Genomic DNA, 26,566 nt, shown 5'->3' with positions numbered 1-26,566 from the left:
CGTTATTTTCCTCAGGTTTTACCAAAATTTTAAAAATACGCCCGTTCTGTTCGCTCTTCTGCGCGGTGGCTTCTGGGTAGTTTGTTATGCTAATGAGCTCTCTGAAGGTGTCCGCGGCAGTGCCTGAGCACGCCGATCAGGCGCGCCACGGGCAGCCCGCGGAGGCGGCGGGGTCCTGAGGAGCGGCGGGCCCCGGTGAGTGAGGCGGGACCGGGACCGGGACCGCCGGGAGCCGCCTGTGAGCGCGCCCAGGCCCCTCCTGTGACCTTCCCGCCGGCCCCGTGTCCCCCCGGCACCTCCCCGTGTCCGGCCCCGGGACCCGCCCACCCGCCGTAGGCTCGGTACCCGCGGGCCGCTCCCTCCGCCTCCCCCCGGTACCGCCGGGGTCTCTCCCGGTGCGAGGCTGTCCCAAACCGTGTCCTGCGCCCCCCGCTATAGCCCCTCCGGCTGGGGTTCGGTGTGACCGGCCTTGTGTCGCCCGCAGGCAGGACCGAGGCTGTCCCGGTGTCCGGTGTCCCGGCGGGATGGACCTGGCCTACGTGTGCGAGTGGGAGAAGAAACCCAAGAGCAACCACTGCCCGTCCATCCCGCTGGTGTGCGCCTGGTCCTGCCGCAACCTCATCGCCTTCACCACGGACCTCCGCAATGAGGAGGAGAAAGGTACCGAGAGCCCCTCGGGAAATCCCTCCCGGTGCTCCCGGGAGAGGCCGGGATCCGCTGGCCCGGAGCTCTGCCCTGCCCCTGGAGCCTGCTCTCCTCCTTTTCCTCCCATCCTTCACCCTCTGCGTTTGTTCCCTGGAGTGGTTTTGTTTCCCCTAAACCAGGACCGAGCACTGAGTTCCCAGCACTACCCCAAATCATTCCTATAAATGATAAATTTTCTATAAAATATTTCATATTTTTCCCTGCATCACCCGAGGCTCTGAGGCTCAGCAGCAGTGCCAAGGGACAGGAAATCACTTCTCTGTTCACACAGATCTCACCCACATGGTTCATATCATCGACACCGAGCACCCCTGGGATGTCTACTCTGTCAACTCGGGCCACACTGAGGTCATCACCTGTTTGGAGTGGGATCAGTCAGGTGGGCTGGGCTCTGTGTCATTGTCACCGTGTCCCCACCCCTGCTCTGCATGCCCCAAAGTAATGGGGTGCAATTCTGTGGGGGGTTTTGGGTGTTCCCCCTGTTCTCAGTGTCATTGTCACCATGTCCCACCCCAAAGCAATGGGGTGCAATTCCTGGTGGGGTTTTGGCTGTTCCTTCTGCTCTCAGTGTCACTGTCACCATGTCCCACCCCCAAGGATATGGGGTGCAGTTCCTGGTGGGGGTTTGGCCATTCTCCCTGTTCTCAGGCAGTGTCATTGTCACCACGTCCCACCTCAAAGGGATGGGGTGCAATTCCTGGTGGAATTTTGGCTCTTCCCCCTGTTCTCACACAGTGTCATTGTCACAGGCTCCAGGCTGCTCTCAGCAGATGCTGATGGCCACATCAAGTGCTGGAGCATGACAGATAACCTGGCCAACAGCTGGGAGAACACAGTGGGCAGCGTGGTGGAAGGGGACCCCGTGGTGGCCCTGTCCTGGCTGCACAATGGGGTCAAGCTGGCTCTGCACGTGGAGAAGGTTTGTCTGAGCTTCCTGAGGGATCTGGGCTGGAATTCTGCTGTGGGCTTTGTGAGGGAAGAGATAAGAATCTGACTCCATGTTCTCAGAAGGCTGATCCCTTCCCTTCCCTTCCCTTCCCTTCCCTTCCCTTCCCTTCCCTTCCCTTCCCTTCCCTTCCCTTCCCTTCCCTTCCCTTCCCTTCCCTTCCCTTCCCTTCCCTTCCCTTCCCTTCCCTTCCCTTCCCTTCCCTTCCCTTCCCTTCCCTTCCCTTCCCTTCCCTTCCCTTCCCTTCCCTTCCCTTCCCTTCCCTTCCCTTCCCTTCCCTTCCCTTCCCTTCTTGCTTTCTTATAGTGGATATTTGTGCTCCTCTATAGTGGATATTTTTCCTCCCAACAAAGGAGGAATGATGAGGAGGACTCCATTGATATCAGAACGCTAATTAATTACTTTTTTTCTAATTTTGTCTGCGAACACTCAAATTTTTTTGCCCTTTGTTCCAGTCTGGAGCCTCGAACTTTGGCGAGAAGTTTTCCCGGGTGAAATTCTCTCCATCCCTGACTCTGTTTGGTGGGAAGCCCATGGAGGGCTGGATTGCTGTGACCATCAGTGGCCTGGTCACCGTGTCCCTGCTCAAGCCCAACGGGCAGGTGCTGACGGCCACCGAGAGCCTTTGCCGCCTCCGCTGCCGCGTGGCCTTGGCCGACGTCGCCTTCACGGGCGGGGGCAACATCGTGGTGGCCACGTCTGATGGCAGCAGCACCTCCCCCGTGCAGTTCTACAAGGTTTGTGTCAGCGTGGTGAACGAGAAGTGCAAGATTGACACCGAGATCCTGCCCTCGCTCTTCATGCGCTGCACCACCGACCCCGCGCGCAAGGACAAGTACCCGGCCATCACCCACCTGAAATTCCTGGCCCGGGACATGTCAGAGCAGGTGGGCTGGTGTGGAGAGTTTTGCTCCCCTATAATGGATATTTTGCTCCTCTATAGTGGATATTTGTGCTCCCCTCTAGTGGATATTTTTCGTCCCCTGTAGTTGATATTTGTGCTCCCCACTAGTGGATGTTTTTGCCCCTCTATAGTGGATATTTTCCCTACCCTATAGTGAATATTTTGCTCCTCTATAGTGGAGATTTTTGCTCCCCTGTAGTGAAAATCTTTGCTCCCCTGTAGTGGATATTTTTGCTCCCCTCTAGTGGATATTTTGCTCCCCCATAGCGGAGAATTTTGCTCCCGAATAGCGGATATTTGTGCTCCCCTGTAGTGTATATTTTTACTCCCCTATAGTGGTTATCTTTGCTCCCCTATAGTGGATATTTTGCTCCCCTCTAGTGGATATTTTGCTCCTCTGTAGTGGATATTTTCCTCCCTTCTAGTGGATATTTTTGCTCCTCAGCAGTAGATATTTTTGCTCCTGATGAAGGAGGAATGATGAGGAGGACTCCATTGATATCAGAAGGCTATTTAATTACTTTATTCTATACTACATTATTCTATACATCTAAAACTGAACCTCCTCCTGGCCTTCCCCCAAAGGTCTGGAGGTCACCAGCATGTCCTGCAATACCTTTGGCATTCCTCGTTGTCCTTTTGGTGCAGCTGCAACCCTAATCCACCTCACCTCCCACTGATTTGATCCTCTGCTTTTTGCTGCTGGATCAGGACCCTGGAAATGGAGGGAGGGAATGACCAGGGCAGTGTTGTCCCTGTTTTGATGCTTGTGGTGGGGGGCTCTGTTCCACAGGTGCTGCTTTGTGCCTCCAACCAAAACAACAGCATTGTGGAGTGCTGGTCCCTTAGGAAGGAGGGTCTGCCTGTCAACAACATCTTCCAGCAAATCTCTCCTGTGGGTAAGAGTCTGCTCTGGGCACTCTCAGGAACAGGAGCTTGGTCTGAGGGAAAAAACAGCACAGTTTTTCACATCCATTATCCCATATTTGTGATTATTCAGAATCTTATGTTTATTTTCAGTTGTTTTCAGTCCATTCTGTCTTTTTGCATCACAGGCAGCAGCTTGCTGTTTTCAGGAAGGGGTTTGGTTGTTGCTTTCACTTAATAAAAGATTTTAAAATAATTTTTTGTGTTTTGCTGCACAACCCTTCCTGCCACCAGTGGAGCAAAGGCTCCCAAAGGACCAGGACTGAGCAGCAGAGCTGGATTAATCCCCTGCTCTGGTTTCACCTGATCTCAGATAAAACAGAATTAATCAGGGCAGTTTGTTTAGTGAAATATAAAGGATTATTGTATGTAAGGATCTTAGTCACCCAAAGCAGAGCTTGCATCAAGAGAGATTTAGCAAAACATGTTGTTTGTATAATTCAGGAAAAAAATAGGGAACTATGAGAGAAACATACTGGAAATATATGAGAAATGTATGAGAAACATACTGGAAATATATGAGAAATACACCAGTACTTGATCTGTGATCCTGCTTAGGGGAAACATACTGGAAATATATGAGAAATATATGAGAAACATACTGGAAATATATGAGAAATATACCAGTCCTGATCTGTGATCCTGCTTGGGGGAGCCTGAGCAGAAATAGGGGCAGATTTTCTGATCTTTGTGGGATAAAATTCTCCCTAATTTGCTTATTTTCACTCATTTTGCTCATTGCTAGTGGGAGACAAGCAGCCCATGATCCTGAAGTGGAGGATCCTGTCTGCCACCAACGACCTGGACCGGGTGTCAGCTGTGGCACTGCCAAAGCTCCCAATCTCCCTGACCAACACTGACCTGAAGGTGGCAAATGACACCAAGTTCTTCCCTGGGCTGGGTAAGGAATTCCTGTTGTCTTTGTCATAAACATGTGACTTTTGCTTGAATTTAGATTTAGAATGGGGGTTTAACAGGCAAGATGGAGGAATCTGGGTGTGTCCTGTCCTTCTTTTTGTCCTTCATCTTCTGCTGGGATGGTGACACTTTTGGATTGGTTTAGAGTAGAGACAGACTGTCTAAGATAGGTGATAGGTATTGGAAAATTATTGTAAATAAAGTACACATAGTTCTTAGTATAAAAAGCCAACACCATCCCAAGGGCAGGGACTGTGCCACAGCCTGACCTGCTGGACAGATCTCAGCAGGTCAGAGAAAGAATGGAATAGATAAGGAAAAATAACCTTGAAAAGCAGAACTGACTTCTTCTTGTAGAGCTGGGAAAAAAGACTTTTTAGTACCTCAGGGACAGAAACCCAAGAAGCCCCCAGCCCTTTGGCTTCTCCATGGGCTTCAGTGGTGGCCACTTGTTGAGGAAGATGAAACGGGAAAGCCTTATAAATATGATTGCCTGGCAAAAGATTTTGAGAATATGGAAACTATAAGTGAGATTGAAATGAAAGCAAGATTTGAGATCCCTTAATTACTGAATGAACAACTGGAGAACAATGGTGTGGCTGGCTGAAGGTGATCCCCTTTTGATGGAGCAACACCCTCTGCTTGCAGACACGCCCAAGGGTCAGAGCAGACCCTACTGGTTTGGCAGAAGGGGCCCAAAGAGGAGTTTTTAGCGTTTAAAATGTAACACAGTATGGTAATGTAATGATTTTTATAGGCTATATGTAAATGCTGTAGGATTTGTATTTTGTACTAGATTGGTTAGTGAGAATCAGAATATTCAACACAGAAGAAGATTTATTGTATTGTAGTGGGAACCTCACTCTCTATCCTCTCATCTTCTCTCTCTCATCTTTTTTACCACTGTCTTTACTTCTCTGGGGCCTGCTCTGATCTGTGGCTGGCAGCTCCAAGCAGACCCTCTTTGCAATAAACCCCAAATTCCACAACCCAGCTTCAGGGATCTCTCATCTCCGTCCTTCCCAACCATCCCACCCTGACACTCCCACTTTGGGTGAGGGCTCTGCCACACTGGGAGCAGCTGTTTACTCAGTGTCACTCCTCTCCTGTCCCCAGGGCTGGCCTTGGCTTTCCATGATGGCAGTGTGCACATTGTGCACAGGCTGTCCCTGCAGATGATGGCTGTGTTTTATGGCTCCTCCTCGCAGCGCCCCGTGGACGAGCCAGCCCTCAAACGCCCGCGCACCACAGGGCCCCTGGTGCACTTCAAGGCCATGCAGCTCTCCTGGACATCCCTGGCCCTGGCTGGTGTGGACAGTCATGGAAAGGTTGGTGGATTATGGATTTAGGAATGTGCCATCTTGTTGATGGAGTGGCAAAATTGTCCTTGGTCTCATAAAAAAGGAAAAAAAGCCCAGAAGTTTCTCTCCTCAGTTAGGTAAAAAGACATCTCATAGGACCTTGGGGACTTCACCTCAAGGACAGGTAATTGGACAGATTTGGGATTTCACCTCAAACCTAAGGATAGCCAATTAGATAGAAGCCAAAAGCAGTTTACTAGAAGAAGAACAAATAAACTAATGGCTTTTGTGAGGTGTTTTACTAGGAGCAAGAACCTCTTGCCCTGGCTTGTTTTTTCTCTGTTTTATGTATATATATATATAATAGTATAGTATATGATAGTCTATCATATATATTATATATATTATATTATAATATGTAATGTTATATACTGTTATATAATTTATAATATAATATAGCTATATTGTTATAAATAACATTACAATATTATATTATATTATATTATATTATATTATATTATATTATATTATATTATATTATATTATATTATATTATATTATATTATATTATGTTATATTATATTATATTATATTATATTATTACATAAAATGATAAGTTAGCCTTCTAAGAACATGGAGTCAGATTCATAATTTCCTTCCTGCCATGGAAGACCCTGAAAATACCCCACTCCTGAAAATACCACACTCCTGATTCCATTTTCTCTTTGTTTCCTCCCTTCAAGCTGAGCATGCTCCGCATCTCCCCCTCCATGGGCCACGTGCTGGACATGAACATGTCCCTGAGGCACTTGCTGTTCCTGCTGGAGTACTGCATGGTCACTGGCTATGACTGGTGGGACATCCTGCTCCACGTCCAGCCCAGCATGGTGCAGAACCTGGTGGAGAAGCTGCACGAGGAGTACATGCGTCAGAATGCAGCCCTGCAGCAGGTGGGGGCTCTGGGCTCACCCCCAGGGTGGGCATGGGGTGCTCAGGGATTTGGAGTGGGGTACAGCCAGTGCCAGTGCTCAGGACATTGCTGGCTGTGCTCTCTGAGTGCCCTGCTCAGGCAGGGATGGAGCTGGGAAGAGCTTTCATATCAGCAGCTTCACATTCCCTGATATCAGCGGGGTCTTAGCTGCTGGAAACTTGGGGTGAGATGCTGAAATCTATTTTTGGCACATTTCTGGGAGCAGCAGCACGTGCCCAGCACAGCGCTCACGTGCATGGCTCCTGTCACTCCTGCAGCAGAAAGGGAGAGCAGAGAATAAAGCAGCAGGAGCAGCTTTAATGAGCTTATGCTAATTCCTGCCTTTTTGCTGCTTTTCCCCGTGCCTCAGGTGCTCTCCACACGCATTGTTGCCATGAAGGCATCTCTGTGCAAGCTCTCCTCCAGCACCATCGCCCGTGTGTGTGACTACCACGCCAAGCTCTTCCTCATTGCCATCAGCTGCACCCTGAAGTCTCTGCTGCGCCCACATTTCCTCAACACCCCTGACAAGAGCCCCGGGGACCGGCTCACCGAGATCTGCTCCAAGATCACGGATGTAGGTACTGACTGCTCACAGCATCCTGGGATGCTTTTGGGATTGGGGTGTCCTCTTTGGTGTCACAGCCTCCCAGTAAGTCATCCTGCTCTGCATTCCCAGCTTTTGGGATTGGGGTTGTTCCCCATGGTGTCACAGCCTCCCAGTAACTCATCCTGCTCTGCATTCCCAACTTTTGGGATTGGGCTGTTCCCTTGTGGTGTCACAGCCTCATCCTGCTCTGCCTTCCCAGCTTTTGGGATTGGGCTGTTCCCTTGTGGTGTCACAGCCTCCTCCTGCTCTGCCTTCCCAGCTTTTGGGATTGGGGTTGTTCCCCTGTGGTGTCACAGCCTCATCCTGCTCTGCCTTCCCAGCTTTTGGGATTGGGGTTGTTCCCCTGTGGTGTCACAGCCTCATCCTGCTCTGCATTCCCAGCTTTTGGGATTGGGCTGTTCCCCATGGTGTCACAGCCTCTCTGGGTTTGTGGAGGAGGACAAGGGTGACCTCCAAATGGGGATGTGAGGTTTGGATCCATCTTTCCTGAGCCAGGCAATGTCTTGCTTCTCTTCCAGACATTGACAAGGTGATGATTAACCTGAAGACAGAAGAGTTTGTCCTGGAGATGACAACCTTGCAGTCCCTGCAGCAGCTCATCCAGTGGGTGGGGGATTTTGTGCTCTACCTGCTGGCCAGCCTTCCCAACCAGGTGAGACCCATGGACACAAACACCCGTGGGAGTGCTGGGGAGCTTTGCCAGGGCACACAGGGCACATGTCCCTGTCAGCACAGGCACTGGGGAGGAGTGAGGAACAGCAGAATTAGAGAATGGCCCTTCCCATGCCCATCTGGGTCTGCTGACCAGCACCTGGGGGATTTGGGGACACTCCTCTGTGGCTGTCAAGGTGGTCACGACACAAAGCAGAGACCAGAAGCAGTCTCAGATGGCAACTCTTTATTATTGAACATGGCTGACCTTTTATACACTTTCTGATTGTTTCTACTTCTTCTACCCTAACTATTGGCCACAATAAATCAGCATTACACCATTGGTGAAAAGTTACAGTGACTTCAACTAACTTTTTAAAAATACCTTGTCCAGCTGCAAAGTTCTCTTCCTATCTTTCTTCAATCTCTTGATCTCCTTGATTACAGCCTTGGAGAGAGCTTTTTATCAGCTTCTTCTTGCTTCTCAGCTTCTTCTCACTCCTTTAGCTAACTTTAGCCCCTTCTACCCTCCTCATGGAGCTCTGCAGAGGTGTCACCTTCAGGTGACCCTCCACCATCCCCAGCACACCACAGGGTGTGTGCTGCTGGAAACAGGAGCTGTCTGGATGCAGTGTGGTGGCTGGGGCTGCTGTGAGCTCCATCTTTCCTCACTTTGGAAGCTGCAGGATTTGCACAACACCTCACTTTCTTTTGAGAACTCTGCTGAGTTGTGCCAGCCTGCTGGCATGGGGAATGGGGGCAGGTGAAACCCTTCAGCTTGCATGCAGAGGGCTTCTCCTGGAAAAGCTTATTCCCCATCTGGGTGTCTGCAGGCAGAATAACCTCTTCCTCTGAGAGACTTCATCAGTTATTTCCCATCATTCTTATTTTTAAAAATTTACCTTTTGATCAAGTCAGATAAAGAGTATGGAACCTTTTCCCGGATAGGGGAAGAGAGCACTAACAACTCCCTGACACACAAATTTGGAGGATGGTGATGCTTTTTCCAGGGAGCTGAGCTAACAGTCTGGCTGTAAAGAGTTTAGATCTGGAGCCAGACATCATGGTTAAGCCTGCCTGTGGTTATAATGTTGTTTGAGTTTTGTAGAAGTTGCCTGATGGAATCTGAACTAAGAACAAAACAAAAACCCAAGGGGAGCTGTTTCTGGCGATCCTGGTCTCTATTTGATCTGGCACCAGAGCTGGCCTGACCCAGGCTGGTGTGAGCCCATCCAGGCTGGTGTGAGCCTCACCCAGGCTGGTGTGAGCCCATCCAGGCTGGTGTGAGCCTCACCCAGGCTGGTGTGAGCCCATCCAGGCTGGTGTGAGCCTCACCCAGGCTGGTGTGAGCCCATCCAGGCTGGTGTGAGCCCATCCAGGCTGCTGTGACCCCCTCCCACCCCTCTGTCCCCCCACAGGGCTCCCCAGTGCGGCCTGGGCACAGCTTCCTGCGCGTCCCTCGGCGTGTTCTGGAAGTGTGTGCTGCTGGAAGCAGGAGCTACCTGGATGCAGCTGGGGCTGCTGTGAGCCTCACCCAGGCTGCTGTGACCCCCTGCCACCCCTCTGTGTCCCCACAGGGCTCCCCAGTGCGGCCTGGGCACAGCTTCCTGCGCGACGGCGCGTCCCTGGGCATGTTCCGCGAGCTGATGGTGGTGATCCGCATCTGGGGGCTGCTGAAGCCCAGCTGCCTGCCCGTGTACACAGCAACCTCAGACACCCAGGACAGCATGTCCCTGCTCTTCAGGCTCCTGACCAAGCTCTGGCTGTGCTGTGAGTGTGGCCCTGAGCTGTAGTTCCTGCGGCAGCGGGGTGGGACGTGACTCCGAGGGGGTCTGGCACGTTGAGAAAGGGCAAGTGCTGCTGCCAAGGTTATTGTTTTCCAGGCTGAGTTGGCAGTGGAGGAGGAGGCTGCATGCAGCTCTCTGGAGCTCTCAGGGAGAAATGTAAAGGTCACAGGGTTTTTTTTTCTTTCGTTTCCCACGCAGGTCGTGAGGAAAATCACATCACAGAGCCCGATGATGCCCTGATCGATGAGTGCTGCCTCCTGCCCAGCCAGCTGCTCATCCCCAACATTGACTGGCTGCCCATCAACGATGGCATCATCAGCAAGCTGCAGAACAAGCAGCTGGTCAGGCTGCAGTTTGGGAAGGCTCCTGGGCTTGTTGGCCACACTGTCTCCTCCCAGTTTGATGCCTTTGTCAGGTACAAACCCCTGGAACTGTACAAACATGTTGTTTGTCAGGTACAAACCCCTGGAATGGGTCAGTGCACAGTGAGAAGGACTCTTGGCAGCTCTGAGGTTTGGCTTGTCTCCTTGCTGCTCTGACCCAAGAGCAGTTTGTCTTCTCTGCTCAAATTCCTTTCCCAGCTTATGTTGGGCTGGGAATTTTAAGTACTGAAAAGTGATAGCAAATGGTGGGGGGGAAAACTCCATTAATTAATGTGATTAATTGTGACAGTGAATCTCACGGCACTGGGTGGGCAAGTGGGCAGAACTTCTGCCCTGTTGGTCAGTGAGATGCAGCTCCCTGTCCTGGGAGCAGCTGATGGAAAGTGACACTCTAGGAAAATCCTGTTCTCCCTCCCCAGGGCCCCTGGACAGCCCAAAATTGACCACCTGAGGCGGCTGCACCTGGGTGCTTACCCAACAGAGGAATGCAAGTCCTGCACCAGGTAAGTGGCACTTGCAGTGGAGCTTGGGCAGGGCTTGGAGTGTCCTGTGTCCTTCAGGAGCTCTCTGAAACTGGTTAGGGTTGTGCCCATGTCATTGTCAAGAGAGTGGCATTGTTGCAGCCTGGCCCTTGGGTTAAAAATCAAACAATCAGATAAAGCTCTTACAATAATCTGGCCTGGAGGAGAGCCTACAGCAACTCCTTTACAGCCCAGTTCTGTGGGTGTGATCATTAAAGCACCTTTGTGGTCATGGCAGGGCTGGAGGGAGGAATTTCCCCACTGCCCTTGCCCCCATTTTGGGGTCATCTTTCCACCAGGCTTGCATTTCATGCTGCCCTACTCATCCACCCTCATGGGAGAGCCTGGATTGCAGGATAATGGCTCAGGGAACAAGCATCCATCTAAGTCATGTGATTGAATTAGCTTTAATTACTGATTTTAATAGAAAGCCTGTGTAGCAGATCATTTTTGTGAGATGACTGTCAGTTGTTTCATGTATAAACAGCAGCTGGGGCTGTTCCTTGCCAGGCTCCAGCTCCAGCAGAGCCCTCAGTGGGATTGTTGCTCGCTGGTTTCAGCTGGTTTTGGTGCTCACTGCAGATGACAGGAGCTGATTTCCCCCAAATCCCTGTGTGATCCCTGCAGCTCCCCAGCAGTGCTGCACCCTCTGTGTCCCCACAGGTGTGGCTGTGTCACCATGCTGAAGTCACCCAACAAGGTGACAGCAGTGAAGCAGTGGGAGCAGCGCTGGATCAAGAACTGCCTTTGTGGAGGGCTGTGGAGGAAAATGCCCCTCAGCTACTCCTGAGCCCTTCCTGGGGTGCAGTGAGGGCCAGGAGCTGCACAGAACCTTCATGGAGGTTCTGGGACAAAGGAAAGGCAGCTCCTCTTCCTCATGCTGGAAAAGCTGTGCTGGGAAACAGAGCTGAGGGAGCTCTGCCTCTTTCCAGGGAAGAGCTGGGAAGGAATGCCAGAGGTTCCCCCATCATTTGGGGCCCAGGAGGGGAGAGCCTGGCTGTGTTTTGTGGCTGTGCCAGCAGAGCAGTGCCCTGGGCAGGGTGGTGATGGGGTGAGAGCAAAGTCCCAGCTGAGGGGGGCACAGCTGGTACCTCACATCCATCCTGTGCCTTGGGGAGTGCCAAGCATGGGCTGGGCACTCCTGATCCCTCAGCAAACTTGTCTCTGAGTCAGAATTTGGCTCCCGCGTGCCCATCAGTGTTGGGTGGGAGCAGGAATGTGAATGCTGCTGCCTGCAGTGAACCCTGCCTTTGCCTCTTGTTGTTGTAAATAAAAATTCTCCTGATTTTGTACAGAACCAAGTGTTTGTGCTTTGTTTCTGTGCTGTGACGTGGCCAGGGTCGTGGAGCCATGGGAGGGCAGCCAGAGCATCTGTCAGGAAAGGAACCACCATCATTGGATAAATGGATGTTTTCAAGGTTTGCCTTATGGACACTCAAGGAAAAAACATCAGATCCTTGGGGTTGTGCAAGCCTCCAGCTCCAGCAAGGCTGCACACTTGAGCGTGCCAGAGGAGGAGCATTCCTGGTGCAGCCAAAAATCCTTTCACATTTTTGCCCTCTCTTGCCCTCAGCTGCTGCTGCCCTGGGCAGGAAATCAGAACCTGGTGGAGCCACCCTGGGGCTGATCTGGGGCTGCTCCTCAACTACGGCTCCTTCAGCTCTTGGGGGAAAAATCCTGGAGCTTTCTCTGCTGTTGCATCCCAGCCAGCAATTCCAGGTCCCCACAGAGCATTTAAGAGCCAGTCTTAGTACATTCCTTTCCCTCTGGAACCATGATTTCATTATTCTTGAGAAGTGGAGCTGGTGACAGAGTTCATCCCTCGACTCCAGCGAGTGTTTCACTGCACAGAGCTGTAAGAGCTGCTCAGACCTCACCCCCTCTCTCTGCTCTGCTGCTAATTAGGAACAATCAAATGGCTAATTAGGAAACTGAACCTTATTAAGGCTCTTTTCCCCTGTAAGTAAAACTCAAACAGGGCCCTCTGTGAGCTCCTCATAGAACAGGTTTGGGGTTATTTAATGTTTGATTGGGAACAGGGAACAGCAGCAGAGCAGGGGGATATAGACATATTGGTGTCCTCCTCATCTCCCTGCTGATCATGGAGCTCCTGGGATGGGATGAAAGGGTCTGGCAGTGCCCTGGGCTGTGCTGCTGCCCTGCTCCCTCCCAAGACAGGGCAGTGGCAGAGCAGGGCTCTGGGGGTGACCAGGGTGTGGTGGAAAGGTGGCTCTGCCCTGTCCTGCCCTCAGCTCCTGGGAAAAGAGGATCCCAGTGAGAATCCAGCATGGATCCCACTGTGGGAGCCAGAGCTGCCACTGCCATGTCAGCTACAGGCAGGTTCTGCTTTCCCAAATGTTCACACAATGTCCCAGATCTCCATCCTATTGTGGCCACACTGCAGGATGTGTCCCCTGCTCCCACCCAACAACACACCGTCCCCAAGGGCACAACCTCAGCATGTCCCACCTCGTGTCCAGCTTCCCCATGGGCAGGGGCTCCTGCACAGACCCCCCCATCTCCTGTTTCTCCCCACTCCAGCCCAGCAGCTCTGCAGGAATCATCATCATCATCATCATCATCATCATCATCATCGCTTTATTGCAGCGGTCGCAGGCAGCGTTCTGAGCACCTTCAGCAAAGCCTCTCGAGGGCTGTGACCCCCAATTCTCCCCCACCCGGGCCCTGTGCTTTGTGAGTGGGGGGCCGGGGACCCCCTTGCTGGGTTCCTCACCCATCCCCCGGCCCAGCCCTCCCTCCTGGCTGGTGGGGACGCGCTGGCAGCGGGGTGGGCAGCGCTGGGAGCCCGCGGCACAGGGCAGGGCAGCACTGTGCGTGCTCTGGCCGTGCTGGCAGCAGCAAGCCTGGCAAGGAGCAGGTCCCCGGGGTGCCCTCAGCGGGTGTCCCCCTCCCCATGGGCGGCAGAGGCCATGACGCTGTCGATCCAGTCGGCGTAGGGGGCGATGCGGGTGTAGATGGCCGGCTTCTTGTAGTTGCCGCAGACGCGGGAGCCGGCAGTGAGCACTCCCTCGGCCACCCCGCCGCACACCAGCGGCCCGCCGGAGTCTCCCTGCAGGACCAGACCTCATCAGTACGGCCAAGGGTTTGCTAGGATATCCCAGCCCATCTCCCACCCCTCGTTCCTTCTTCCCCCAGGCTCCTGTGAGGTGCTCTGCAGTAGATAGCAAGGGACACCACCCTGGGGATGCTGTCCCCTCTTGCTCCTCAGCTCCTCACCTCTCCCAGGCTCTGGGCATCGTGCCCATTGCCCCCTCCCAGCCCTGGGTGTGTGCTACCTTGCAGGTGTCCTTCCTGCCGGAGTTGGTGCACATCACGTAGGGGGTGATGGTGCCAAGGGTTTGCTAGAACACCCCAGCACAAGGGGGACCCACCCAGGGGACACCGTCCCCTCCTGCTCTGCAGCCCCTTGCCTCTCCCCATTGCACCCTCCCAGCCCTCCATGGATCCTTGCTGAGTGTTTGGTACCTTGCAGGTGTATTTCCTGCAGGAGTCGGTGCACATCATGTTGTGGGTGGTGGTGCCAAGGGTTTTCCAGGATACCCCATCACAAAGAGAACCCACTCTGAGCACGCTGTCCCCTCCTGCCCCGCAGCCTCTCCCAGGCTGTGGGCATTGTGCCCATTGCCCCCTCCCTGCCCTGTGTGGGTGGTAGCTTGCAGGTGTATTTCCTGCAGGAGTCGGTGCACATCATGTTGGGGGTGATGGTGCCAAGGGCTTGCTAAGACCAAGGATTTGCCAGGACACCCCAGCACAAGGAGAACCCACCCCGGGGACGCTGCCCCCTCCTCCTCCACAGCCTCTCCCAGGCTCTGGGCATTGTGCCCACTGCCCCCTCCAAGCCCTGCATGGATCCTTGGTGGGTTTGTGGTACCTTGCACGTGTATTTCCTGCATCTTGCAGGAGCTGGTGCACATCGTGTTCTGGGTGATGGTGCCAAGGGTTTGCCAGGACACCCCATCACAAGGAGAACCCACTCTGAGCACGTTGTCCCCTCCTACTCTGCAGGTCCTCGCCTCTCCCAGGCTCTGGGCATTGTGCCCACTGTCCCCTCCCAGCCCTCCATGGATCCTTGCTGAGTGTTTGGTACCTTGCAGGTGTATTTCCTGCGGGAGTCAGTGCACATCATGTTGGGGGTGATGGTGCCAAGGGTTTGCCAGGATACCCCAGCACAAGGAGAACCCACCCTGGGGACTCTGTCCCCTCCTGCCCCGCAGCCTCTCCCAGGCTCTGGGCATTGTGCCCCTCATCCCTGCATGGATCTGTGATGGTACCTTGCAGGTGTCCTTTCTGCAGGAGCCTGTGCACATCATGTTGGGGGTCATGGTGTCAAAGTTTGCCAGGATACCCCATCACAAGAAGAACCCAACCCACCCCATGGATGGTGTCCCCTCCTGTCCCGCAGCCTCTCCCAGGCTCTGGGCATTGTGCCCCTCATCCCTGCGTGGATCTATGGGTGGTACCTTGCAGGTGTCCTTTCTGCAGGAGCCTGTGCACATCATGTTCTGGATGATGCTAAGGGTTTTTTAGGACTAAGGGTTTGCCAGGACACCCCAGCACAGGAGGCACCCACCCTGGGGACCATGTCCTCTCCTCCTCCTCAGCCCCTCACCTCTCCCAGGCACTGGGCATTGTGCCCCTCATCCCTGCATGGATTTATGGGTGGTACCTTGCAGGTGTCCTTCCTGCGGGAGTCGGTGCACATCATGTTGGGGGTGATGGTGCCGTCGTGGCGGGTGCGGTGGTTGCAGACGTCCCTGCTGATCACGGGCCGCTCCAGCTGCTGCAGTTTGTCGGGCCGGGTGCCGCTGTGGTCCGTGGTGCCCCAGCCCGCCACCTCGCACACCGTGTCGGCCGCCACGTCCCTGTCCTCCCGCTGGAAGGGCAGCACCCGCACGTCCGTGTTCAGCTCCGCTTCCTCCTCCAGCTGCCGCAAAGCCACAGGGAGAGCCGGGTCACAAGGGCAGGTCATACTTACCCAAGCAGGGCACGGTGAGCCCAGCCCTGACACTGAAACCACCCTGGCCTCAGCCACCCTCAGGGTTTTGCCTCCTTGTTGGAGCCCCAGGATGCAGCCAGAGAGCAGAGCTGGAGCTCTGAGGAGGATGGAGGCATTTGGTCACAGCTGGGGGAAGCAGGGATGCTCCCATGGGACAGGGAGGGATGGCCCAGCCTGACCCTGAGGATTTCCTCCACCGCAGGACAGTGGGATTTGCAGGAATGGGGCTGTGCCCGGTGGGGAGGAGGGTGCCAGCAGCCCACCTGGAGGAGGAGCAGGTCATCCTTGTTGTTGTGGATGTTGCTGCCGGGGTGGGGGAACTGGGCACGCACTCGGTACAGGCGTTTGTGGGGCTCGGGCTGCGACAGCGAGTGGGCACCCAGCAGCACCTGGAAGAGTTTGCCATCCCTGGAAGAGATCAGAGAGTGGGACAAACAATTGGGGTGCTGTGGGGGGGTTGCAGAGCCCCAGGAATCCCTACAGCCCTCTGTGCATGTGGGAGCTGTCCCACATGCTGACCCTGGAGTCCCACAGTGGGATTTGCCCTGAGCCCTGCAGCCCCCCCAGCCCTGCACCGACCCCCCCAGGCACACTCACGTCTCCTCCATGCAGTGGGCAGCGCTCAGCACCCACTGCCGGGCGATGAGGAAGCCCCCGCAGACGTGCTGCCCGTCCAGCTGCAGCGAGGCCATGTAGGGCTTCAGGTGGGGCTTGGCTTCAGAGCCCCTCAGGATCCGTCCCCGGGGCTGCCCTGCAGACAGAGGCCGGGGACACTGAGCAGTGTCACTCCTGTGCTCCCTTCCCACACCCCCAGACCCCTCCTCGTGGGCTGCACCAGCACCTGGGTGCAGGAATTGGGGGGCCGAGCAGGGACCCCCGTGCTGGGTGTGGGGGGAGCACTCACCATCCACTGGGGCCCAGAGAAGCAGCAGCAGAGCGAGGATGAGGATGGGAGCAGGGTTTGGCCCCATGGCTGCAGAGCTGGGGATGTCCAAAACCCGCCCCGGGATTTTGGGGTGCAGGGAGGACGCTGCTCACCCCGGGCTGGGGCTGGGACTCGCTTTTATGTCCAGTTTGGGGCAGGAAAAGGGGGGGAGGAGGGAGCAGGGGGGGGTTTCCGCAGCGTGGGCTGAATGTTTTGAAATATTCAGCTTATAAAAGTGGTCAAGAGTTCCCGGCACAAACAGCGCGGGAGGAGGAAACAGCCCGGCCCAGCTGCCGGCCCTGGCACCCGCCACCGGGGATTTCTGCACCGGGGGTTTAAAAACGCTGGAAAAGTTCAGGCTTTTGGCAAAAGAGGAATACGGGAAATTCAATCCCAGCCCTCCCCGTTGGGATGGGGGGCCGGTCTCTGGTGGGTGCTGCGTGCCCAGGGGTACAAACCCGTCCGGTCACCCATCACATCACCCACCACATGCGGGGCTCTGGGGGGCGATGGCAGCCGCAGGGGCGGTGTCCGCGATGCCGGTGGCGGTGGCAGCCCCGCTCCCCGCTGCATTTCTCCCCGGTGCCGCTAAGCGGCGCCACCGCCCCGGCTCCCGCCCGAGCCCCATCCCGGGCCCGTCCCCGGAGCTGCTGGGGAGGGTGAAACAGGATAGCCTGATAAATATGATTGTCCGGCAAAAGATTTTGAGAATATAGAAATTAGAAGCGAGATTGAAATGAAAGCAAGCTTTGAGGTCCCTCAGTTACTGAACAACGGTAAAACAATGGTGTGGCCAGCTGACGGCAATCTCCTTTTGATGGAACAATCCCCTCTGCTTGCAGACAGGCCCAAGGGTCAGAGCAGACCCTGCCAGCTTGGCAGAAGAGGCCCAAAGAGGAGTTTTTAGGGTTTAAAATGTAACACAGTATGGTAATATAATGATTCTTATAGGCTGTATGTAAATGCTATAGGATTTGTATATTGTACTAGATTGGTTAGCGAGAATCAGAATATTCAACACAGAAGATGATTTATTGGATTGGAATGGGAACTTTTCTGTCTTACCCTTTTACTCTCTCACCCTCTCATCCTCTCTGCCCCTCTCTTCTCTCAGCCTGCTCTGAGCTGTGGCTGCAGCTCCCAGCAGGGCCCTGCACCCAGGCCCTTTGCAATGAACCCCAAATTCCTGACCTGGCTTCAGAGATCTCTCATCTCTGTCCATCCCAACCATCCTACCCCTGACACTCCTACACAGAGCCTCTCACTGCCCCTCCAGATCCCGCTGCCTTCCCCCCTTGGTGGGATGGCCACCGTGGCTACCAAGAGCAGGGTCTGGCTGAGCAGGGCTCCAGAGGACACCCATCCTCTCCTCCTTTCCCTGCTCCACGAGATTTTACACCCCCACATTCCCTTTGTCTGGCTGCTCAGACCCCTCTGACCCCCTGAGATCTGAGTCCCCGATTCCCCAGGCCAGTGGTCAGTAGGTGGCCGGACACATGGGCAGGGAGATCCCTGGAGGCTCAGGTGTCCCTCTGTCCCTCAGGTGTCCCTGTGTCCCTCTGTCACTCAGGTGTCCCTGTGTCCCTCAGGTGTCCCTCTGTCCCTCAGGTGTCCCTCAGCTGTCCCTCTGTCCCTCAGCTGTCCCCTCTGCAGTGGTGGCTTCCCCTCCCCGCTGTCCCCACGCTGGGCAGGGGTCGGAGCAGGGTGGGGGCGTTGTGGGGAGGGGGCTGAGCCCGGCTCAAATCCGGGATTTTCCGCAGCCTAATCGCAGCTTGCAGGGATTCGGGATTTCCGTGTTAAATACGCCGGGAGATTTCTGCACACTTAGGGCCAAAAATGGAACGAGGGCACCGTGAGGAGACCCCGGAGCGGGAGAGGGTGGCTGGGGGGAATCAGTGAGTGTGGGGTGCAGGGAATGGGGTACAGGGTGGGATATGGGGCACAGATGGGACCCTCTGCAGGGTGAGGATGGGGCTGGGGGCTGCTGCCTCTGCCAGGAGGGGCTGGGAGCCTCCAGACAGCAAAGGGAGCTGCACCCACCTCCCTCCCCAGGCCCAAATTTGGGAGACACGAGGTCCTGCTTGAGGGTGGCTCCTGACATTGTCCCTGGGGCCGTTTGTGAGCTTGGGTCCAGGAATCCTTCCCTGAAACCCTCGGGTGCCACGGGCAGGGCAAGCACTCCCAGCCGAGAGAGCCCAGGGAGGCTGGCAGAGCTCTGGGGTGATGAATGTTGGGGTCACATCTCACCCCCGTGCTGTGGCACCACCCCTCGGATCCCCCCAAGCCCATGCAGGGGAGGGGGCTCTGCCGGCCAGGAGGGGCCTTGGGGCAGGGGGCACCACCGCAGCAGCACAGGGGGGCAAATGTTGATCGGGGGGGCTGGAGATGGGTTGGGGGCAGCCCCGGGACCCCCCGGTTCCTGAGCACGGTGCGGAGCGAGGTCGCTCCCGCTGCTGTGCTCGGCCCCGCCCGCCCTTTGTCTCTCCTCCTTCTCCCCCCCGACCCCCCCAGACCCCCCCCAGCCGCCATCCCTGCACCGGCGGGGGCTCCAAGGGGGCTCGCTGGGGGCTCGGCGCCCCGGGAGGGGCCGGGGGCTGCGGGGCGGAGCGGGGGGCGGCGGGCGAGGCAGGAGGAGGAGGAGGAGGAGGAGGAGGAGGCGGCGGGGGCGGAGGAAGCCGCCGCTCCCCGCGCTCCGCCGAGGCAGGAGCATCCCGGATCGCGGGGACAAGGGGACATCCCCCCACCCCCGGCCGCCGCTGAGCCCCGGGGCCGCCGCCGAGGTGAGTGGGACACAAAGGGGCCGCTCCTCCTCCTCCTCCCCCGATACCCCATCCCCGGCCCCGACCCCCGCCCGCGGCTGCGGCACCGTCCGTGCCAAGGGGAGGTTCCCGCTGCGCCCCCGCCCTCCCGGTGATACCCCCGGTAAATCCCCCGGTATTTCCCCCCCCATCACCCCTTCCTTTCATTGCCCCTGGTCGCTCCATCCCCGTTATCCTCCCCCCTCGTTTCGGTGCAATCTCGTGGGGTTGGGCCGGGAGGGTCTGGGGAGCCCCGGCCCGGCTCTGCGGGCACACCCCCCTCTGCCCGCCCTCCGCATCCAGCCTGTCGCGGTGGTGACCTCCTGTCGCGACAGAGCCTCCGCCCCACCTGTTGTTGTCACAGCCCCTGCCTCGGCTGGGCACCCCCGGGGCGCTGGGGGCACCCCCAGTTCCAGCCTGGTGAGGGGGGCACTGCTGGGACCTGGGGGTGACCAGGAGGGACAAGAGGTGTCCCTGCAGGGCCGGGGGGTGGCTCGGGGGGCCTCATCCTCCTCCAGGGACTTGGAGGGTGACCAGGGGTGACCGTGCCTGCCATGTGGTGACATTGATGCCCCCACAGCCTGGTGGGACCCCTGTGCCTGCCCAGGACCATGATCCCCCCGAAGGAGAAAACTCGCGCCCCCAAGGACAGCATGACACTCCTGCCCTGCTTCTACTTCGTGGAGGTGGGTGTGGGGAGGGTGGGCACGGCCTGGGGGCTGTGCAGGGCCCTGGCACAGCAGGTTGGGTTCTGTGCCCCGTTCTGTGTGGTGCCATCACCCCGGGGGTCGTTGGTCCCCACTCTGTCCCCCCCAGCTGCCCATCGTGGCCTCCTCCGTGGTGACGCTCTATTTCCTGGAGCTCACGGACCTCTTCAAGCCGGCCAAGGTGGGCTTCCAGTGCCATGACCGAGCTCTCTCCATGCCCTACGTGGAGACCAACGAGGAGCTCATCCCGCTGCTGATGCTGCTCAGCCTGGCCTTCGCCGCGCCCGCCGCCTCGGTGCGTCCGGGTTTGTCCCAGTGGGGATTGGGGTGCTCCTGGTGCCTGGCAGCGCCCAGCATCCATCAGGGGGGCTCTGCCAAAAACCCTGCCCTTGGTTCCTTCCCAGATCATGGTCGGGGAGGGCATGGTGTACTGCCTGCAGTCCCGCCTGAAGGGTCGTGCTGGTGCCGAGGGCAGCATCAACGCCGGCGGCTGCAACTTCAACTCCTTCCTGCGCCGCACCGTCAGGTTTGTGGGTACGTTGTGCCAGGGTCTGGGCAGGATCTGGGGGCTGGAGGGGATGTGGGGCCACCCTGGCTGTGACAGCAGGAGCACAGCCCCACACAGACCCTGGACACTGCACCAGACCCATCCCAGTGGGTGCTCCAGGGCTGGGTGAATCCTGGCTGCCCCTCTGTCCCCCATCCCAGTGGGTGCCCCAGGGCTGGGTGAATCCTGGCTGCCCCTCTGTCCCCATCCCAGTGGGTGCCCCAGGGCTGGGTGGGTCCTGGCTGCCCCACTGTCCCGTTCCTGCCATCCCCAGGCGTGCACGTGTTCGGGCTCTGTGCCACAGCCCTGGTGACAGACGTCATCCAGCTGGCCACAGGCTACCACGCTCCCTTCTTCCTGACTGTGTGCAAGCCCAACTACACCCTGCTGGGCACCCCCTGTGATGCCAACCCCTACATCACCCAGGACATCTGCTCAGGCACCGACAAGCACGCCATCCTCTCTGCCAGGTACGTGCCAGGAGAGCCCTGTGTGGCACTGCCAGCCCTCCTGCCCTGTCCCAACCATGTCCCTTCTCCCTGCAGGAAGACCTTCCCATCCCAGCACGCCACGCTCTCAGCTTTTGCTGCTGTCTACGTGTCGGTGAGTTCCCAGCACTGCTTGGCACAAGTCCCATGCCATGGGCAGCTGTTTCCCTCTCCTGCTGGCACAGACAAGCTCTGCCCAATTTTCTGTGCCTATGCTGGGTGTGTGTGCAGTCACCTGCAGCTCCACACGCACCCAAGAGCTCTGTGCATGACTAACAGCCTGTTCCTGCCCCAGATGTATTTCAACTCCATCATCTCGGACAGCACCAAGCTCCTCAAGCCCATCCTGGTCTTTGCCTTTGCCATCGCTGCTGGCATCTGTGGCCTGACCCAGATCACCCAGTACCGCAGCCACCCCGCCGATGTCTACGTGGGCTTCCTGATTGGAGCTGGCATTGCTGCCTACCTGGTGGGTGCTGCTGCCCAGGGAGGGGCTGGGGGATGCTGTGGGGCTGTTTGACTCCAAACTCTCCAGAGCAGCTGTGGCCATGCCATCCCTGGAAGTGTTCAAGGCTGGACAGGGCTTGGAGCAACCTCATCTAGCGGCAGGGACTAGATGACCTTTAAAAGTCCTTCCCAACACAAACCATTTAGGATTCTGTGGTTCTCCTTCCCACAGGCTTTCCATGCTGTTGGCAACTTCCGTGCCCCGACAGAGCGAGTCCCAGCCCAGGCACCGGCCAAGGACGCGCTGCGGGCGCTGACACAGCGAGGCCACGACTCTGTCTACCACCAGAACAAATCAGTGAGTGCTGTCATTATAATGCAAAGTTCAATTGTCATTACATTGCAAAGGCTCCATACTGCTGGAGTTTTGTACCTACTTGGTGTTTCTTGTAGGCAGCTCCTCTAGGCACTGACTCTTCCTTGTCCTCTGACTCTTCCTTGTCCTCGCAGTTGCCAACTGTGTGTCTGTTCACAGGGGTCTCAGGGTGAGGGAAGAGATGAAGATCTGACTCCATGTTTCAGAAGTCTTGATTTATTATTTTGTGATATATATTACATTAAAACTATACTAAAAGAATAGAAGAAAGGATTTCATGAGAGGGCTAGCTAAGAATAGAATAAGAAGGAATGATAACAAAAACTTCTGTCTCGGACAGAGAGTCTGAGCCAGCTGACAGTGATTGGCCATTAATTAGAAACAACCAACATGGGCCAACCACAGATGCACCTGTTGCATTCCACAGCAGCAGATAATGTTTACATTTTGTTCCTGAGGTCTCTCAGCTTCTCAGGAGGAGATGTCTGGAACACAACAGACTCCAGACCCCTCAACCAACCAATCTACTCTTTTATAACACTCTTCTTATTGCCTACAGGTGTGGTCTGTTAAAATCAGGCCTGCTCCTAATCTTTAGTAATTGGTTCAGCTGCAACTCTTTAGGGGATAAGATGACATTCTATACCACCTTCATTCACCCACACTGTTTCTTGGTTTGGAAAGGCAGGAGTCTGCTAAGGAAGGCAGGAGCCTCCCCTGAAATGGAGAATGTAAACCCTCCCCACCCCTCTGAATTGCTGTAAATTTTAAATTAAGGGGCTCTCAGGCAAAAAATATGGGAGCAGGAAATAACAGTTCTTTAACAGGGAAAAAAAAAAGGATAAAATAAACAATGTACACTAGAACAACACTGCCAGAGTCAGAACACAACCTGACACCCTGTGGGTCAGGGTGTTGGTGGCAGTCCCATTGGAATTGTGGCTGCAGCCCTCCTGCAGTGTCAGGAGCAGGGATCTGTAGAGAAGGATGTATTCTTCCTCTGAGGATCCAGTGGAAGGAGACACAGCTGCTGTTCCTCTGGGGAATCAGGGGGAGAAAGCCGTGCTGGTGTCTCAGAAACCTATGGATTATATCCAGGTAGGAATGCTTGGCGGGGGTTCCAGAATCTCCAGATTATATCCAGGCAGGAATGCTTGGCTCCTCCCTCTGGGCTCACATCTCCCAATGGGATGCTGTAGTTCTTATCAGCCATGCAGTGACATTCAATAGCTGTTATCAGCAGGTGTCCCCTCCCCAGGGAGGTGTGAATGTGGTCACTCAAAGAGAGAGATAAGGCAAACTGCCCACTTGACAAAAGACAATCTGCCATACAGATGTTAACAGAAAACATGCATTGCAATCTGGAACAACTGCATCCCCCTCCAGGTGAGCACCGACGAGCTGAACCCACAGGCGCGCCTGGAGGAGGCGGCACGGCCGGTGCCCCGTGAGAAGAACTCCCTGGGCAGCCTGAAACGGGCCAGCGTGGACGTGGACCTGCTGGCCCCACGCAGCCCCATGGGCAAGGAGAACATGGTGACCTTCAGCAACACCCTGCCCCGCGTCAACACGCCCTCCATGGACGACCCCGCGCGGCGCCACATGACCATCCACGTCCCCGTGGACGCCTCACGCTCCAAGCAGCTCATCACCGAGTGGAAGCAGAAGTCACTGGAGGGTCGGAGCATGACGCTGGCCGAGGAGGCGGCGCAGGGCCGGGCTGTGGGGGAGCCTGGCGAGGAGGTGCCCCCCTCTCTGTACCCCACGGTGCAGGCACGCTCGGCTGAACGAGCAGCCATGGGGCCCCGTGTGCTGATCCAGCCCCGGCCGGGCGCCTCGCAGCTGGTGCACATCCCCGAGGAGAGCCAGGCGGGCGCTGGAGCTGCAGCCGCCAGCGGGGCAGCCGTGAGGGCCAAGTGGGTGATGGTGGCAGAGAAGGGGGGAGCGCAGAGGGTGGCCAACCCCCCGCGCCTGATGCAGGTCATCGCCATGTCCAAGCAGCAGAGCCTGGTCTCTGTCACGCCCAAGCACTCGGAGACGTCCTCGTCCTCCACCAGCTCTGACTCCTCGCAGTACCGCTCGCCCTCGGAGCGCGACAGCTCCAGCATCATCACCATCGACGCCCATGCCCCTCACCACCCCGTTGTCCACCTCTCCGCTGGCAACGGGCCCTGGGAGTGGAAATCGGGGCCGAAGGGGCCGGAGGGGTCAGACACCTACGAGCTGGGTGAGGTGGGGAAGGATTTCCACGGCTTCCGCCCGGCCAAGAGCGCCGGCGTCTCGCCCGGCTCCTCTGTCAGCGACATGGAGCAGGACGAGCCACGCTACGGCAGCCTGGCCGCCATCCCGGGGGCAGCAGGGGGTGGTGGGGAGCGGGTGGAAGCCCCCCCTGAGGGGCTGCTGGCCACAGCCAGCCGTGACTCCACGCTGAGGAGGAAGCCGGCCGAGCGGGACGGGCCAGGGGACAGCGAGGTGGACCTGTACTACAAGAAGATGCAGGCAGGCCGCAGGTTTAAGGACTGAGCCCCGGTGCCCCACGCCCCTGTTCTGGTTTGGGGGGCTCTGTGATGCTGGGGTGCCTCTGCAGGGGATGGCAGGACGGGGCTGGATTTGCTCTGGACCAGCACGGCCACACTGGTGACATCTGTGGGACCCCCAGCACGGGACCCTGCTCCTGCTCGGGCAGCTGGTGGGGCTCTGTTCCCCACAGGCTGTGGGGCTCGGCAGCTCCAAGCACTTTTGACTTTGTTTTTCTCTCTAACACTGGTGCTGACATTTCCGAGGGGTTATTTTATTCCGGCTCTGGAAGTGGATGTCGGTAGGGGGGCGGGGAGGGACAAATGGTGCTGAAGGGCTTCGGGAGGGAATAGATTAAGGGGTTTAACAGGGGGAAGAGGCTGCTGTGGGGCACAGGCCCTCGTTCATGTGGGGGTTTGTGGGTGCTGGGGTCCTGTGACAACCCCCCATCCTGGTTTATTTGAGGGAGCCTGAGGGTGGACAGACTGGGAGGGGGGGTCTGCCCAGTGCTGTGGCTCTGGGTGTGAGAGGCTGTAAATAGTGCAGGGACTGGAGGAGAGGGGGGTTTTGGGGTGGGGGTGCAGTGGGGGCTGAGCTCTGCCCCAGGAGGAGCTGTCCTGGGCTGCAGCCGAGGTTTGGGGGGAGCAGGGACAGGGAGGGGATCTCCAGGCTGCGAATGTCGGGCAACAGCTGGAGCTGCTGTGGTTTGAAAAGCAAATAAACACGTGGATGTTGCCTGGCTGGGTTATTTTGGTAGGTGGGGGCAGCTGAATCCCACGACTGGGTTTGGGGGGGTAGGACCAGGGCTCCGTGGGAGTTCCCAGTCCCGGGGAGCAGCGCTGGGGCAGCCGTGTCCCCTCCTTCCAACAGGACACTGTGCCGATGGCACCAAACTGCCACTGCCAATTGGATTAACAGTGGATATCCCAAAGCCTTTGCCTTGCAAACATATGGATTATCCACATAACCCTGACTCGGTGCTGGAAAAGCCACCCGGGATTAGCAGGAGGATTGTGGCAGCAGCTCGTGGGGTGGGGTGGGAGATGAGGGGTCCCACTCCATCCAAGCAGCACGAGGGGCCTGGGGCTGCTCCATCCAGCCGTGGTGACCCGGAGCGGCTGGCGAAGGTCACCGGCATTGACGCCGCGCTCCGGCGGTGCCGGGCGGGGGTCGGGGCGGTGCGGGGGCTCCCGGCCCCGCGGCGCCCCCGCGCTCACGGCTCATTGCGGTGCCGATGGCGTCACCGCCGCTTCCCGCCGCCTCTGACCCAGCGGTTTCCATGGCAACTGGCAGCCCCGCATCGCTCCCGCAGTCTCGGGCAACCCCCCCCACCCCAAACAGCCGCTGCTGCATCGCTTGGGGACCCGCGGGGTCCGGAGGGACCATCCTCATCACCATCCTCATCCTCATCATCCTCCCCCGCCCAGAGCTGCAGCAGGAGGGGCTGTCAGCCCCAGCCCGGACTCTGCCTCGGCACCACTCGTGTCCCTTTTCCCTTGGGGACACCATCTCCCCAGAGGCAGGGCCCGCCTTTGTGACACACAAAGGGCTCAGCCCTACTCCCGGGCTCGCTTTACCATTTGGGATTCCCAAATCGCTCCTCGAATTGGGGTTCCTGCTTTGGGGTTCCAGCTAATTCCCTTTCCACACCTCGCAGGGCTGGAGGCGTGGGGAGGGCCTGGCTTTAGGGTGCTCCTTCCTCAAGGCCGGGCTTTAGGGCCGCGTTTTGGGGTGCTCACCCTGCAGGCCGTGGCTTCCCCTGGCTCCGGGCAGGGGCTGGAAGAACCCTTTGGTGCAGTCTGCGTTTTTTCCCCTTAAAGGAAGCGTTCAGGGCAGTTTTTCAGAGCCAGCCCGGGCTGGGGAGGAGGCAGAGGCAGCTCCTGACACGGTTCTGCTGTGGGAGGGGACAGGACACAACCCCCTCAAAGTCACCGCTGTTCCCATGGGGACCCCAATCCATCGCTGCCACCCCGGGGGGATCCTCCACCCGCCCCAGCAGCCGATCCGTGGCCGAGGAGCCAGGGAAGGGCTCAGGGATGCCCACGGTGGTTGCAAACCTGGGCTGGGCCCCAGAGCACTCAGGGAAGCAACCCCGGAGTGCTGACCCTGGGCCCGGCTCTC

At 57.0% G+C, this 26,566-nt stretch overlaps 3 protein-coding genes across 4 annotated transcripts; 2 read left to right on the top strand and 1 right to left on the bottom strand.

Annotated features, from left to right (window-relative positions):
• The first annotated feature begins 112 nt into the window (after nt 1-112).
• On the top strand, nt 113-11,920 carry MED16 (mediator complex subunit 16). Of its 2 annotated transcripts, none has more exons than XM_074528631.1 (15): nt 113-195; nt 485-660; nt 977-1,084; nt 1,455-1,624; nt 2,107-2,538; nt 3,349-3,454; nt 4,228-4,383; nt 5,517-5,728; nt 6,445-6,651; nt 7,042-7,252; nt 7,800-7,933; nt 9,510-9,702; nt 9,918-10,134; nt 10,522-10,605; nt 11,287-11,920. In XM_074528631.1, exons 2-15 carry the CDS (start codon nt 525-527, stop codon nt 11,411-11,413), a joined length of 2,493 nt encoding a protein of 830 aa, XP_074384732.1. In that variant the 5' UTR covers nt 113-195; nt 485-524; the 3' UTR covers nt 11,414-11,920. The 2 variants fall into 2 exon arrangements, with proteins under 2 accessions (XP_074384732.1, XP_074384731.1); XM_074528630.1 differs by having other exon boundaries at nt 181-395.
• A 1,278-nt stretch (nt 11,921-13,198) lies between these two features.
• LOC102069032 (complement factor D) lies at nt 13,199-16,702 on the bottom strand. The gene is made up of 5 exons (XM_074528632.1): nt 16,545-16,702; nt 16,238-16,391; nt 15,904-16,048; nt 15,311-15,568; nt 13,199-13,693 (listed from the first exon to the last, which is right to left on the bottom strand). Exons 1-5 carry the CDS (start codon nt 16,609-16,611, stop codon nt 13,517-13,519), a joined length of 801 nt encoding a protein of 266 aa, XP_074384733.1. The 5' UTR covers nt 16,612-16,702; the 3' UTR covers nt 13,199-13,516.
• A 2,306-nt stretch (nt 16,703-19,008) lies between these two features.
• On the top strand, nt 19,009-24,707 carry PLPPR3 (phospholipid phosphatase related 3). The gene is made up of 9 exons (XM_074528987.1): nt 19,009-19,345; nt 19,944-20,049; nt 20,180-20,365; nt 20,475-20,604; nt 20,892-21,087; nt 21,163-21,220; nt 21,401-21,574; nt 21,785-21,910; nt 23,315-24,707. The coding sequence occupies exons 2-9, from the start codon at nt 19,975-19,977 to the stop codon at nt 24,449-24,451; spliced, it is 2,082 nt and encodes a 693-aa protein (XP_074385088.1). The 5' UTR covers nt 19,009-19,345; nt 19,944-19,974; the 3' UTR covers nt 24,452-24,707.
• The last annotated feature ends 1,859 nt before the right edge of the window (nt 24,708-26,566 follow it).

The sequence above is a fragment of the Zonotrichia albicollis genome, chromosome 29 (assembly GCF_047830755.1).
Source record: "Zonotrichia albicollis isolate bZonAlb1 chromosome 29, bZonAlb1.hap1, whole genome shotgun sequence".
NCBI classification, from domain to species: Eukaryota; Metazoa; Chordata; class Aves; order Passeriformes; family Passerellidae; genus Zonotrichia; species Zonotrichia albicollis.
Note: the sequence above shows the minus strand (reverse complement) of the source record. Positions and strands in the feature narration are given on the sequence as shown.

Bases quoted from the DNA above. Each gene is read 5' to 3' on its own strand.
- MED16 (XM_074528631.1), top strand. From the start codon at position 525: ATGGACCTGGCCTACGTGTGCGAGTGGGAGAAGAAACCCAAGAGCAAC. The intron at 1,085-1,454 runs GTGGGCTGGGCT...TCATTGTCACAG, and splicing joins TTTGGAGTGGGATCAGTCAG to GCTCCAGGCTGCTCTCAGCA. The intron at 6,652-7,041 runs GTGGGGGCTCTG...CCCGTGCCTCAG, and splicing joins AGAATGCAGCCCTGCAGCAG to GTGCTCTCCACACGCATTGT.
- LOC102069032 (XM_074528632.1), bottom strand. From the start codon at position 16,611: ATGGGGCCAAACCCTGCTCCCATCCTCATCCTCGCTCTGCTGCTGCTT. The intron at 16,392-16,544 runs GTGAGTGCTCCC...CTCTGTCTGCAG, and splicing joins TCTCTGGGCCCCAGTGGATG to GGCAGCCCCGGGGACGGATC. The intron at 16,049-16,237 runs GTGAGTGTGCCT...GATCTCTTCCAG, and splicing joins GCCCACTGCATGGAGGAGAC to GGATGGCAAACTCTTCCAGG.
- PLPPR3 (XM_074528987.1), top strand. From the start codon at position 19,975: ATGATCCCCCCGAAGGAGAAAACTCGCGCCCCCAAGGACAGCATGACA. The intron at 20,366-20,474 runs GTGCGTCCGGGT...GTTCCTTCCCAG, and splicing joins TCGCCGCGCCCGCCGCCTCG to ATCATGGTCGGGGAGGGCAT. The intron at 20,605-20,891 runs GTACGTTGTGCC...TGCCATCCCCAG, and splicing joins CCGCACCGTCAGGTTTGTGG to GCGTGCACGTGTTCGGGCTC.